This window comes from Bubalus kerabau, chromosome 1 (assembly GCF_029407905.1).
Source record: "Bubalus kerabau isolate K-KA32 ecotype Philippines breed swamp buffalo chromosome 1, PCC_UOA_SB_1v2, whole genome shotgun sequence".
Classification (NCBI taxonomy): Eukaryota; Metazoa; Chordata; class Mammalia; order Artiodactyla; family Bovidae; genus Bubalus; species Bubalus kerabau.
This window is the reverse complement of record NC_073624.1, coordinates 71,435,108-71,450,050: the sequence shown is the minus strand read 5'-3', so window position 1 is coordinate 71,450,050 and position 14,943 is coordinate 71,435,108. Positions and strand designations below refer to the sequence as shown.

At 41.4% G+C, this 14,943-nt stretch overlaps 1 protein-coding gene across 6 annotated transcripts in view; it reads right to left on the bottom strand.

Moving 5' to 3' along the window:
* Window positions 1-1,096, bottom strand: part of MON2 (MON2 homolog, regulator of endosome-to-Golgi trafficking) — a 110,895-nt gene extending 109,799 nt beyond the window's left edge. For 3 of the 6 annotated variants that reach the window (XM_055579258.1, XM_055579269.1, XM_055579304.1), the window contains exon 1: window positions 539-1,095. In XM_055579258.1, coding sequence (XP_055435233.1) covers window positions 539-649 — 111 coding nt within the window. In that variant the 5' untranslated portion in view covers window positions 650-1,095. Of the gene's footprint in view, window positions 1-538 lie in introns of all 6 variants that reach the window. The other 3 variants (XM_055579281.1, XM_055579295.1, XM_055579290.1) reach the window with 2 other exon arrangements.
* Between the last annotated feature and the right edge of the window lie 13,847 nt (window positions 1,097-14,943).

Genomic DNA, 14,943 nt, shown 5'->3' with positions numbered 1-14,943 from the left:
ATGGTCATTGTGGCTCTTCATTGTTTGTCCTAAGTCAAGTGTTTCTGGATAATTCATTAGTACGTCATGATATTAATAAAGAGTTAAACTGCATGACACTTACCAAGCAGGAAAAAAAGCTACTTTCAATTGAGTGACATATACCAGAAAGCTGAGGAGCACACGTTGTACCACAACTATGATGACTAGTTTTTAGAAGCAACGAATCTAAATTTCTGAATCTGGCTTAACCAATTTCGTGTTTGAAAAAGGCCAGAAAAGAGAAGGGTACCATACACTTAGCTGAATTTGCTGAATCGGCTTACTGCGCGAACTTCGGTGCTAAATCTGGACAGAACAGTAGCGAAAATCAAAGCGCCTCAGACTTGCCAAAAGAAAACTATAAAACCGCTCGTGAAACAACCCACCGGTTCGCAAATCTGGAAACGTGAGGGCCAAAGGAGAATTAGACAGGACTGGAGGATGGGACTGAAGGACTGGGTCTAAACAGGATCGGCTATGCTCACCGTGCTTTCTCCCGAAGTCGCCCGGAGCTTACCTCCTTGACCGGTGGGAATTTCTTCTTGCATTCCAGGGACAGGGCCCTCAAGTCGCTCTGCATATTCTCCAGCAGCTTCTTAACCGCCTCGGGGCTGTTGGTGCCAGACATGATCCACCAAGCCCCGTGCCAATTTCTGAGAGGCGCAAACCAACTCTGGCACTTGTCAGTTCCTTGGGGCGACAGACAGCTCCCTTCAGGTTCCTCTGGCCCTAGGGCTGTTGGCCCCTAGGGCTCTACGGGGGCTCGGCCCGGCCTGGGCAGCGAGCCCGAGAGCCCCCCGCGGCCTCCTCGCAACTGCCCCCGCTCTTATCCTAGGGGCCCCCGCAGTCGCCCCGCCCTGCTACGCTCCGCCGGCTCCGGCGGAGAAGCCCACCAGGCGGGCAGGTCCCTCCGGCTGACGCAGGCTCGGCTTACACCGGTTGTCACCAGCCAAGCTGGAGAGAAGCTTCAGCGCTGTCTGCCCAAGACCCCCAGGCTCGCCGACGCCATTAGCCGACTCGCCCACAATTCCGAGCGCGGCCGGGACACGTCAGCTACACTTCCGGGCACCGCAGCCACCGCCTCCGCCGTGGCCAATCCGAGCGTGGAGCCGTAGGCAGGGCGTGGCAAAGGGCGTGGTCACGCTCGGGGCGGGCCCAGATCAGGGCTGGGGCGCTTACATGGGCCCAATTCCCAGCCTCGGAGTCGGCTTAGGGCACAGTTTGCCTCGAGGTTCGCTTGCTTTTTGGTGGCAGGTGTCTGAATAGTGCCCCTGATACTCCTTGTTGCGTCTGTGTTTATGTTTCTACTAAATTGTATTTCGGTGTAAACAGTTTGCTTCCTTTTGGATTCATCCTCATTTGTCCTGTCCCTCATTTTTCCCCCTTCGAATCTCGGAACAAGTGACCCCAAATCAACGCCTACCTTCTGTTAGTCCTCCCCCCGACCCCCGACCTAAATTGCAATTCATCCGTAGAATTGTACAAAGCATGCCTTTACATACAAAGTACACTTACTGCGAACCAGTCACTTACCTTCCTAACCTGTAAAATGGAGCATTAAACCGCCCTCTATTGCAAACCCTTTGCTCGTTTTCCAATTTACCCAAAGTAAAAGCCCAAATTCCTCTGTTCACCTTCCTAGAGTGAGTGAAGTCGCTCAGTCGTGTCCGACTCTTTGCAACCCCCAGGCTCCTCAGTCTATGGAATTTTCCAGGCAAGAGTACTGGCGTGGGTTGTCATTTCCTTCTCCACGGGATCTTCCCAACCCAGGGATCAAACCCGGGTCTCCCGCACTGCAGGCAAACGCTTTACCGTCTGAGCCACCGGGGAAGCCCTTCACCTATTTAACGCTCTGCGATCCGTCTCGCCTCCTTTACTGCATGTCTTTCTCCTCGTTAAAATGAAAATTCAGAAGCGTTGAATTTTTTTTTTCCCGGTTTTGTTTCCTGCTGTATCTCCAGTGCTTGGCACACAGTAGATGATCAATATTTATTGAATGAACGGATACCCTACTAAAAACAGTGTTTTGATGCTCAAATAATGAACCCACATAAAAGCCTTCAGTTAGGTTTGAAGTGCATGTGAGGGAAAGGCAAACAGAAAAGGAAGCTGTGCTTCTCTGAAGATCCAGTTGTGTGTGTAAGAAAGCTTGCTTTGCTTTTCTAAAGATCCAGTGTGTGTGTGTGTGTGTGTGTGTGTGTGTGTGTGTGTGTGTGTAGGGAAGTTTGCTTTGCTTCTCTGACGGGCAAGTACTTTTAAAGGGAAGTTTCTAGGTGGGTATAGGCAGAGGGAAGGGTCTTCTCTGAAGATCCAGTTTTGTAAAAAAGCTTCCTTTGCTTCTCTGAAGATCCAGTAGAGTTTGTGTGTGTGTGTAGGGAAGTGTGCTTTGCTTCGCTGACAACCAGTGGGCAAGTGCTTTTAAAGGGAAGTTTCTAGGTGGGTATAGGGAGAGGGAGGGGTTGCCATGTAGAAACAGAACAGTCAGGTCTTCAGGTCAGTATATTTTTGCCCAAGACATTTCACACTTGCTGAGTAGGCCGTAAAGAAAGGTTAGAGGGAAGTTTGAAAAAGGATAAAGGTAGATGAAGAAATGAACACCTTCAGACAACTGAGCTGATGACACCTTTATAGCACAGAACACAGGGACTTATGAAATTGTCAGTGGGGGTAGCAATGTTGGTTAGGCAATGCTGGTTGTAAAAGATCTTGCGCCACAAGTAATTCATAAACCAAATATTTTTTTTCTTTTTTTTCCTTTCTAAGATGAAGCAAAGCAAGTGTAGATGAAGGTGGCAGATGTGGTAAAAGTAATTTAATCATTTGTGCCTATTACATCACTTCTGGGAAACTTGACAGCTGTACTAAAAGATATGAGTTTAGCAAATAAAAACAAAAACTTTGGCAGAAAATGGAACTATGTAGCAGACATTATTTTTGAGGTTCTAGGGAGGTTTTAAAAATGAGCTTCTAAAAACTGGCTAGTAATCTAGGATCAAGATCCTGTCCAGTGCCTTTCCCTATGTAGTCAAATTTCTATTGAAATTTAATTTTTTCATTGTTAGTTACTTTGGCATGACTGACTCAAAATCAATCTTCTTAGAGTCTTTTACATCTATTAATGTTGGGGAATACAATTGGAATTCATTCATAAAAGCAACCCATAATGATTTGATATGCCAAAATTTTCTTACTGTACAACAATTACCTATAGCTAGTCTTCTGTAAATTTCTTTTATAATAAAAAAAAATGAAAAATGTTTTACACATACATATGCGCAGAGAAGTTGTGCTGCCCTGGGAACAATGCATAGCTTTATGGCAAAACCAGGCAAGTTAGCAGAGCTAAAAATAGTATTTGATTTCACAAGTTAAGAAATCAGATAAACTCAGGAGTTAGCATTGCAAAAACAGAATCATTTCTCTTTAGTACCAAAATATTTCAAATATGTATTATCGTTTTCAAGTATCTCAAGTTCAGTTCAGTTGCTCTGTCGTGGCCTACTCTTTGCAACCCCATGAACCGCGGCACACCAGGCCTCCCTGTCCATCACCAATCCTTGAGTTCACCCAAACTCATGTCCATTGAGTTGGTGATGCCTTCCAACCATCTCATCCTCGGTCATCACCTTCTCCTCCTGCCCTCAATCTTTCCCAGCATCAGGGTCTTTTCAAATGAGTCAGCTCTTCACATGAGGTGGCCAAAGTATTGGCGTTTCAGCTTCAACATCAGTCCTTCCAATGAACACCCAGGACTGATCTCCTTTAGGATGGACTGGTTGGATCTCCTTGCAGTCCAAGGGACTCTCAAGAGTCTTCTCCAACACCACAGTTCAAAAGCATCAATTCTTCGGCGCTCAGCTTTCTTTATGGTCCAACTCTCATATCCATACATGACTACTGGAAAAACCATAGCCTTGACTAGACGGACCTTTGTTGACAAAGTAATGTCTCTGCTTTTCAATATGCTGTCTAGTGCTGGGGTCTAGCCCCGGTGGATCCAGGGAATTCGAGGCAGGGACAGCGTTGGGGAGGATCAGGAAACAATTGCTTAATTAAATGTTAATTAAGGATATAAAGAGTGGTTAAATAAGGATAGCTCAGTGAGGAAATTCAGTGGAGAAAAGAGGCTGAATAATTCGCCAGAAGGCGAGAGAAAGAACGACATGGGGAGACCAAGTTTCCGTGAACAAGGCCCGCACTTTATTTTCCAAAGTAGTTTTTATACCTTAAGTTATGCATAGAGGATAATGGGGGAAGGGGTAGAGTCATGCAGTAAGCCAGGCTTTATTCCTGCAAACTTATCATATGCAGTAGTTTAGGTGATTTGCATCATCTTCTGGCCCAGAGGCCTGTTAACATTTTAAGACCCTTTCTTCAGAAAACTTATTTTTCTCTAAAGGTGATTAGTCAGGTGCCACCCTCCAAAAGCATTAGATAAAGTTGCATTCCTATAGGGCAAAGGTGTGATGGGCTACAACAAGAAAAAGAATTAACTCAAGGGTCCAAGGTTACAAACACTGCCAGGGACACAGCAGGTAAGGAATATGGAGACTTAGCAGCAAACATTGGCCCAACAAGTAAAAAACCCTTCACCAATACAATTTCTAATCAATCTTTTAACTGCTCAGAAGAATCTGTATTTAGACAGTTTAGAACATCTCATGCCTCTCACAGTTGGGAGGCTCTGAGCAATCACATGTGGCCGGAAAAACCTATTCAGGCAGGCTAGAGGACTTCCAAAGGAGTTTGTAGGTTGAAACACTATCAGACCCAGGAACTTTATTAACTGGAGCTGTAAGTTAGCTCTTTTTTTCAGAGAGAGGTAGTGGGGGACAGCCCCCTGTAAAGTCAGAGGTGTAGGTGAGAGCACAAAGCAGTAAAGTAGGCAGACTCTGGTTTTGGGGGTAGATGCTCGAGAATTTCCAGGGGGACTCCTGAGGCTCAATCCTGCCTTTGCATATGCCAAGCCTCCTTCCTCATGACCTTTGCCACGGGCGGAGTTCCTCATGCTGGCTCCCGGCAGTAATAGAATTCCAGTTGAGCTATTCCAGATCCTGAAAGATGATGCTGTGAAAGTGCTGCACTCAATATGCAATATCCCGGCAGTCTAGGTTGGTCGTAACTATCCTTCCAAGGAATAAGCATCTTTTAATTTCACAGCTGCAATTACTATCTCAAGTAGTACTTTTAAAATTGCAGCACGCCTGTAATGTAGGAATGAGTGTAATGTGCCTACAAAATCTGTCTTCACTGAAAATTACACTAATAAATTACTGATAAATTTAACCTTTTATTACATAAATAATGCTTTCATAGCATTATCAACTAGTTGCTAAGCCTCAGGCTCTCAAGTCAAAAAGCCCTCTGTTTGAATCTCTGCCCTGTCACTTCTTGGGTAACTTCAGCAAATTACTTAACCTCTCTAATTTTCAGTTTCCACTTCTTTAAACAAAGAAAATACAAGTGATTTCCTCATTGAGTAGTTCTAATATCTAAATGAGACATTGCAGGTAACGTACAATACCTATTACTCATTGAATGTTTTAAATAGTAGAAAAAGGTAACCTTGAGATTATTATTAATGCTGTCTTTTATTAACTTCTGAATAGAATTGAATATGAGCTAGTTCTAACCTTCCAGATGAAAATTAGGAAATCCATCTTTTTTTGAATATTTATTATCAATCTTCTAGAAAAGTAACCTCAGTTCAGTTCAGTTGCTCAGTCGTGTCCGACTCTTTGCAACCCCATGAATCACAGCACACCAGGCCTCCCTGTCCATCACCAACTCTTGGAGTTTACCCAAACTCATGTCCATCTAGTCGGTGATGCCATCCAGCCATCTCATCCTCTGTCATCCCCTTCTCCTCCTGGCCCCAATCCCTCCCAGCATCAGGGTCTTTTCAAATGAGTCAACTCTTCACATGAGGTGGCCAAAGTATTGGAGTTTCAGCCTTAGCATCAGTCCTTCCAATGAACACCCAGGACTGATCTCCTTTAGGATGGACTGGTTGGATTTCCCTGCAGTCTAAGGGACTCTCAAGAGTCTTCTCCAACACCACACTTCAAAAGCATCAATTCTTCGGTGCTCAGCTTTCTTCACAATCCAACTCTCACATCCATACATGACCACTGGAAAAACCGTAGCCTTGATTAGACGGACCTTTGTTGGCAAAGTAATGTCTCTGCTTTTGAATATGCTATCTAGGTTGGTCATAACTTTTCTTCCAAGGAGTAAGCTTCTTTTAATTTCAGGGCTGCAGTCACCATCTGCAATGATTTGGGAGCCCCAAAAAATAAGGTCTGACACTGTTTCCACTGTTTCCCTATCTATTTCCCATGAAGGGATGGGACCGGATGCCATGATCTTCGTTTTCTGAAGGTTGAGCTTTAAGCCAACTTTTTCACTCTCCTCTTTCACTGTCATCAAGAGGCTTTTTAGTTCCTCTTCACTTTCTGCCATAAGGGTGGTGTCATCTGCATATCTGAGGTGATTGATATTTGGCCCAGAAATCTTGATTCCAGCTTGTGCTTCTTCCAGCCCAGCATTTCTCATGAGGTACTCTGCATATAAGCTAAATAAGCAAGGTGACAGTATACAGCCTTGACATACTCCTTTTCCTATTTGGAACCAGTCTGTTGTTCCATGTCCAGTTCTAACTGTTGCTTCCTGACATGCATATAGGTTTCTCAAGAGGCAGCTCAGATGGCCTGATATTCCCATGTCTTTCAGATTTTTCCACCATTTATTGTGATCCACACAGTCAAAGGCTTTGGCATAGTCAATAAAGCAGAAATAGATGTTTTTCTGGAACTCTTTTGCTTTTTTGATGATCCAGCAGATGTTTACAATTTGATCTCTGGTTTCTCTGCCTTGTCTAAAACCAGCTTGAATATCTGGAAGTTCACAGTTCACATATTGCTGAAGCCTGGCTTGGAGAATTTTGAGCATTACTTTACTAGCGTGTGAGATGAATGCAATTTTGCAGTAGTTAGAGCATTCTTTGGCATTGCCTCTCTTTGGGATTGGAATGAAAACTGACCTTTTCCAGTCCTGTGGCCACTGCTGAGTCTTCCAAAGTTGCTGGCATATTGAGTGCAGCACTTTCACAGCATCAAGTAACCTAACAGTGAGCAAATGAGCATGTATTCATATACAACAAGAAAACTTGTCTACTATCATTTTGAAATATCTGTCTCAGTTTAATGATGAAATGCAAATATGACTCAATTTACCTTTCTAGTTGTTTCAGTTCAGTTTAGTTCAGTCGCTCAGTTGTGTCCAATTCTTTGCAACCCCATGAATCACAGAACACCTCCTTGTCTATCACCAACTCCTGGAGTTAACCCAAACTCATGTGCATCAAGTCAGTGATGCCATCCAGCCATCTCATCTTCTGTTGTCCCCTTCTCCTCCTGTCCTCAATGCTTCCCAGCATCAGGGTCTTTTCCAATGAGTCAAATCTTCGCATGAGGTGGCCAAAGTATTGGAGTTTCAGCCTCAGCATTTGAGGTTATCTAGTTGTTTAATCCCTGAGATTTTGCCATCATTCATTTATTCTACTCTTGGACTTTTCTTTCTCTTGTGGCTCAGCTGGTAAAGAATCCACCTGCAATGAGGGAGACCTGGGTTTGATTCCTGGGTTGGGAAGATCCCCTGGAGCAGGGAAAGGCTTCCCACTCCAGTATTCTGGCCTAGAGAATTCCATGGACTATATAGTCCACGGGGTTACAAAGAGTCGGACATGACTGAGCGGCTTTCAGTTTCTTCACCTACTGCTTAAATATTAATATTTCCAAGGATTTTATTCCCTTCTCTCTTTTCTTAATTTTTCCTCTCAGAGTGATCTTATGCACACCACTGACCTCAGTTACTACCAATCCATTGGTATCACCCTGTATAATCTACATTTTGACAAATATCAATAGAATGTTCATATTAATAGAAATACTATAATAGACACACCAGTTAAATTTACTTATCTACAGGATACAGAAAGGAATATAGTTGTAATATCAGCTAAGATATGAACATGAAACCTTCTAAACCTTCCAACTCAGACCTTCTGGAATATACAACATCAGAACTCCTGGAAATTTTACTTTCCCTTCTAGTCCTAGCCTTATATACATAAAACTAGATGGTCCTATACATAGCCTTATGTGGAGACCACCTCATTGAGGCAAGGTAAGTCATTAGTCTCAGAATTATACAGTGTACAACATTACAGATAAGATGCAATACAAAGGATATTCAGACATAAATGAGAAAAGGAAAGATATACCTATTTGAATGCAGAGTTCCAAAGAATAGCAAGAAGAGATAAGAAAGCTTTCCTCAGTGATCAGTGCAAAGAAATAGAGGAAAACAATAGAGTGGGAACAACTAGAGATGTCTTCAAGAAAATTAGAGATACCAAGGGAATATTTCATACAAGGATGGGTTCAATAAGGGCAGAAATGGTATGGACCTAACAGAAGGGGAAGATATTAAGAAGAGGTGGCAAGAATACACATAAGAACTACGCAAAAAAGATATTCATGACCCAGATAATCATGATGGTGTGATCACTCACCTAGAGACAGACAACCTGGAATGCAAAGTCAAGTGGGCCTTAGAAAGCATCACTTTGAACAAAGGTAGTGGAGGTGATGAAATTCCAGTTGAGCTATTTCAAATCCTAAAAGATGATGCTGTGAAAGTGCTGCACTCAATATGCCAGCAAATTTGGAAAACTCAGCAGTAGCCACAGGACTGGAAAAGTTCAGTTTTCATTCCAATCCCAAAGAAAGGCAATGCCAAAGAATGCTCTAACTACTGCACAATTGCACTCATCTCACACGCTAGCAAAGTAATGCTCAAAATTCTCCAAGCCAGGTTTCAACATTAAATGAACTGTGAACTTCCAGATGTTCAAGTTGTATTTAGAAAAAGCAGAGGAACCAGCGGTCAAATTGCCAACATCCACTGGATCATGGAAAAAGCAAGAGAGTTCCAGAAAAACATCTATTTCTGCTGTATTGACTATGCCAAAGCCTTTGAATGTGTAGATCACCACAAACTGTGGGAAAATTCTTAAAAAGATAGGAGTACCAGACCACCTGAGCTGCCTCCTGAGTAATCTGTATGCAGGTCAAGAAGCAACAGTTAGAACTGGACATGGAACAACAGACTGGTTCCAAATAAGGAAAGGAGTACGTTGAGGCTGTATATTGTCATCCTGCTTGTTTAACTTATATGCAGAGTACATCATGAGAAATGCTGGGCTGGAAGAAGCACAAGCTGGAATCAGGATTGCTGGGAGAAATATCAATAACCTCAGATAGGCAGATGACACCACCCTTATGGCAGAAAGCGAAGAACTAAAGAGCCTTTTGATGAAAGTGAAAGAGGAGAGTGAAGAAGTTGGCTTAAAGCTCAACCTTCAGAAAACTAAGATCATGGCATCTGGTCCCATCACTCATGGCAAATAGATGGGGAAACAGTGGAAACAGTGGCAGACTTTATTTTGGGGAGCTCCCAAATCATTGCAGATGTTGACTGCAGCCATGAAATTAAAAGATGCTTTTTCCTTGGTAGAAAAGTTATGACCAACCTAGACAGCATATTAAAAAGCAGAGACATTACTTTACCAACAAAGGGCCGTCTAGTCGAAGCTATAGTTTTTCCAGTAGTCATGTATGGATGCGAGAGTTGGACCATAAAGAAAGTTAAGCGCCAAAGAATTGATGCTTTTGAACTCTCTGAGAGTCCCTTGGATTGCAAGGAGATCAACCAGTCCATCCTAAAGGAAATCAGTCCTGAACTTTCATTGGAAGGACTGATGTTGAAGCTGAAACTCCCAATACTTTGGCTACCTCATGTGAAGAACTGACTCATTTGAAAAGATATGATGCTGGGAAAGATTGAAGGCGGGAAGAGAAGGGGATGACAGAGCATGAGATGGTTGGATGGTTGGATGGCATCACCAACTCAATGGACATGAGTTTGAGTAAACTCCGGGAGTTGGTGATGGACAGGAAGGCCTGGCATGCTGTCCATGGAATCACAAAGTCAGAGACAACTGAGCCACTGATCTGAACTGATAGTCTCAGCTTCCCTAGGGTAACACAGGCTAGTCCAAGTGTGTTCTTTAAGTTGGTGCTATGGAAATAAACCAAGAAATTGTTATTCAGATCTCTCTGAAACTCATGATATCAAGCCCTTATTTTCCAAATTTATAACTCCAGAGCTCTTTTGTGAGATCTAGATATGAACACTCCTACTTGACATCTTTACCTGGAAGTTTCATTGGCACCTAATACTCTGCCCCAGAAAGGCACTGATCCTTTTCATACATCACCATTCTCAATGAAGGGCAATACCATCCATCTGGTTACCCAGATGAGGAAACTAAGAATCAAACTTGCCTAATCCTGCTCCCTCACTTACTACACCTAAGCTGAGTTAAATTCTGTTCATTCATCCCCCTTCATAACTTCCCAGTTCACTGATCACCCCATCATAATCTTTCAATGATTCAAAACAGTTTCCAAAATATAATCCTGCCTTTTGTGCATTTTCAGCATATTTCCACATTGATCCTAGGGGCTTCTCTCTGAAATGAAAATGTCAATCCCTTTTATGATTATTGTTTTAGATTAAAGTCCAAACTCCTTTCCGTGGTGTACTAGGTTCGATTATTTTTAGGTACTTCATTATTTTAGATATTAGATATTTTTAGATAGGCAGTTGGGGTTCAAAGAACAGTGCATGAGAAAATAAGAGAGAAAGGATTTTCAACCACAAAGCCAGGCTATGGGAATAGAGGAAAGGCTTAGCTTCACAGAACCTAGAATGTCATTTGAAAACTCAAAAGACTTTTGGCATCTGCAACTGCTTAATTTCAGCAGCAGATGTATTTTGTTTCCTTTTTCTAGAATGCTTAAGTATTACCCAGACACATCTACTCTATGTTTCTGCTAATATTTCTCCCTCTTTCAACCAGTTACCTCACTCCAATTCTACACATCAATGAGATGCTTTTTTCTTACAGCTTTTGCTTCCTTGCATCTTCTGCTGTCTCATGATTTCTGCTGCTTTTCTTATTCTCTGTGTCTCTTTAGCTTCTGTCTCACTATACACTATCATCAAATACATACTTTCTCTTTATATGTCACAGTTATATTTCTAAAGAGAAAGAATTTATGTGGTTCTGCAAAGCATATATGCATGGTATATTCTGATTCTGCTGTGTTTTTTGCTGGGACCACCTCCTAAGTCGCTGAAAAGAATACAGATTCACTGTTTTTGGAGCAGGAGATGTACCTAATTCACACATGCGCCAGTGGTCAAGGGTGATTGATTTATGCGGTCAGAGTAAGGGGCTCATGTGGTACAGAATATGGACATCTGTGTTGAATAAAATGTATGAGAGATCTGTTAGTTGAATGGATTAACAAGAAATTTTATTTGCAAATTTTATTTGCAAATGTTTAAGTGCTTTCCAAAACACCAATACTTTGGCTACCTGATGCAAAGAGCCAACTCATTGGAAAAGACCCTGATGCTGGGAAAGATTCAGCACAGGAGGAATAGGAGGCAACAGAGGATGAGATGGTTGGATGACATCTCCAACTCAATGGACATGACTTTGAGCAAACTTCAGGAGATGGGGAAGGACTGGCTTGCTGCACTTGATGGGGTTGTAAAGAGTCAGACGTGACTTAGCAGCTGAACAACAAACAGTGCTTTCTTACTCATTTTTATCAGTAATTATATATTAATTATTATTTATAATCTATAGTGTTTGGAGATTTAAACTTTGTAAACTCATAAGTTTAGTTTATGCATTTAACAGCTGTTATGATTTTAACTTTAAATTTATTTTAGCTTCTATTATTTTTCCTCATCATCAATAATTCTCTCTGAATTATTTTTCCTGAAATCAACTCATTTTCACAGTTCTTTTTAAAGAATTTTACTTAGTCCAGAAATAATTAGTCCTTAACGCCTCTTGGTACATACTGTCCATGTATTTCTTAATGTATATTCTCAAAGAATCCTTTAAGCTTTAATTTTCAGAATTAAAAATTATAGAATATATTATGTAGAAATTTAAAATATAGGCATATTAGAATAGTGCCCGATTGTCAGTCCCTGTATGTAGGAGCTTTGTCTGCCCACATGGGTGAACAACCAGTTCCACTGACTGGAACTTCCTGGAGTCCATTGTCTCCCCTGAATAGTAATGTCATCTCTTGTTTGTTAATCTGTTCTTGAATATCAAAAACCACCTCTCTGTCTAGACTTCTTCCTATGGCCTCTTCTCTAGCCCATTCTTCCCACCTCTCAACCTACTACTTTTTCATCAAATGGGCACATATGGTTTCACACTCCCATCCTTCCTGATTAGCCCTAACTCATTGCAGTTAACACATCTGTGTCCAGCTGAAAATGTGTTTTAGAGTTAGAAGACATGTCCCATAGGAGACTGTATTGGTTTAGGTCAATATTTTCTAATTGGGAAAATCAGGAGAGAGGTGGTCCATGCAAAGCAGCATCCAGATTGTCTTTAAAAGTCTTCCTCTAAGCCTGAAGAGAAATAACAGTTATCATATCTAGAGGAACCATGTGGGAAGCTCTATAACAAATGTGTTTACTTTCAGACCCACTAAGTTCTTTTGCTCACTTTAATATCAAAGTAAACAATATAATCTCTCTTGAAATTTTTGAAGCACTCAACAGCAATAAATTGGCTGTGTGGTCTAACACACAGCATGTTATGCATATTCAGCGCCCAAAACAATGAAATAAATAAATGAAAACAACCAAATGAATTTATTTCTTATGATGTGAATATAAACTGATGAGAGAATTAAATCTCTTGGGTCCATAACAGTAAGTCTAACTTGTAAAATAAATACATGTATTTACTATCTGTTTAATTTAAACTTTGCAGAAGAATCCTGTGATTAAGAATTACTGTTTCTATTTCACAGATGAGGAAACCGGACTCAAGGAAGCCCAGTTCAGTTACTGTGTGGATGTGCTCAGTTGCTCAGCCGTGTTCGACTCTTTGGGACCCCTTGGACTGTAGCCCGCCAGGCTCCTCTGTCTATAGCATTTTCCAGGCAAAAATACTGGAGTGGGTTGCTATTTCTCTCTCCAGGGGATCTTCCCAACCCGGAGATCAAACCCACATCTCTCGCGTCTCCTTCATTGGCAGGTGAATTTTTTACCACTGCACCACCAGGGAAGCCCAGAGAATAACATAGTTCCATCTGACTATAAGCTTATTTTTCTGTCTCCCTGCTCTACTACAAGGTCGTTGATGGAAAAGCCCTTGTATTAGTCATTGCTATGCTCCTGGCAACTGGCATATATAGACCAATCTTCAATAAACATTCATTCTGGTTACCGGGATTCTTGTCCTCTATAACAGAGGAACAAAGTACTGAGAAACTTTTCAAAATAAGAATTCAAGCAAAGGAAAACAAAATAAGTGACTAGAGGATACACTGTAGGCAACCTCCGGCTCCCACAGAGAGAACTGGGATAAATCTTGTGGCAGTGAGGCCTGCCCTGTATTAGTACCCGCCACTGGACATCTTCTCCCAAATAGCTGCTTCCTCCCCTCAAGAAATATTCATTGCGTGACTGAATGAATGAGCGATTGAGTGAGTAAATGAATGCTGCTACTAGGATGAGATTTTTTTCTTCAAAGTTTAAGACCTGACCTGTAAAAATACTTGGCCATTGGAGAAACAACTGTATATGGCATATGGTGTGTGCCAGACATAAATGTCTCAACTTTTTGAAATAAAACTTGAATAACAACCAAGACTTCTTGAGATCAGTGAAAATAATGTAGATTCTTGATCAAGATTTAGATACTCTACAGACAGTCAAAGATGACTTTTGTGGTTCTGGTAATATATATCTGACACTTGGTAAATCTCATAAATTACTGTGTTATATGATTGATGACTTTACATTTTTAAAATCAGTGTTAGAATTAAAATCATACCAATAGCAGGAATATGAAAACAAACCAATCCATTCACATTCCTACCCTTTGATTAAGTTTTTAGTCTTCATATATTTTTTATAGTTCCTGTCTATGTTAGTGACTAATTTTACCTGGCAGAGCACCAGGTAGGTGAACAGAGGAATCCTCTGTGTACTTTTGATACTAAACTATCTGTTTGCTGAGAAAGTCACTTATTCCATACACTAGGATCTGAAGATCATGCTATTTTGTGGTAGAGTTATTAAATCATTCCAGTTTCAGTTCTGTAGCTTTTTATTTATTTTTCTCACTTGTCTATTTTCATTTAATTTCAGACTACCAAAAAAAAAAAAAAAAACAAACCTGAAGAGATGGGGTAATTCAACAGTTCTTGAATCCATAAGTATATTTAAGAAACTCTGTCTATCACCTGCACTTTCCCCTGGCAGTTCTAACTACCTTCTCTCTCCATCTTCTGCCAATTTTCCCATTTCCAGCCCTTGGTACCCCAGAGCATGTTATCTTCTCTGCAGCCAAAAAGAGCAACAGAAAAAGAAAAGGTTTTAAAGACAGGAATTTAATTTTTTTCGCTTCCCATCCTCCAACCTTCCTGTTTCCCAGTTGCCTGCTCTTTGCCTGACTCTACATTAACCAGACTAACATCTAGAAGCCCCATGAATCATCAGTATTACTTGGCCAACAAAGGTCCGTCTAGTCAAGGCAATGGTTTTTCCAGTAGTCGTATATTGATGTGAGAGTTGGACTGTGATGAAAGCTGAGCACCGAAGAATTGATGCTTTTGAACTGTGGTGTTGGAGAAGACTCTTGAGAGTCCCTTGGACTGCAAGGAGATCCAACCAGTCCATCCTAAAGGAGATCAGTCCTGGGTGTTCATTGGAAGTTCTGATGCTGAAGCTGAAGCTCCAATACTT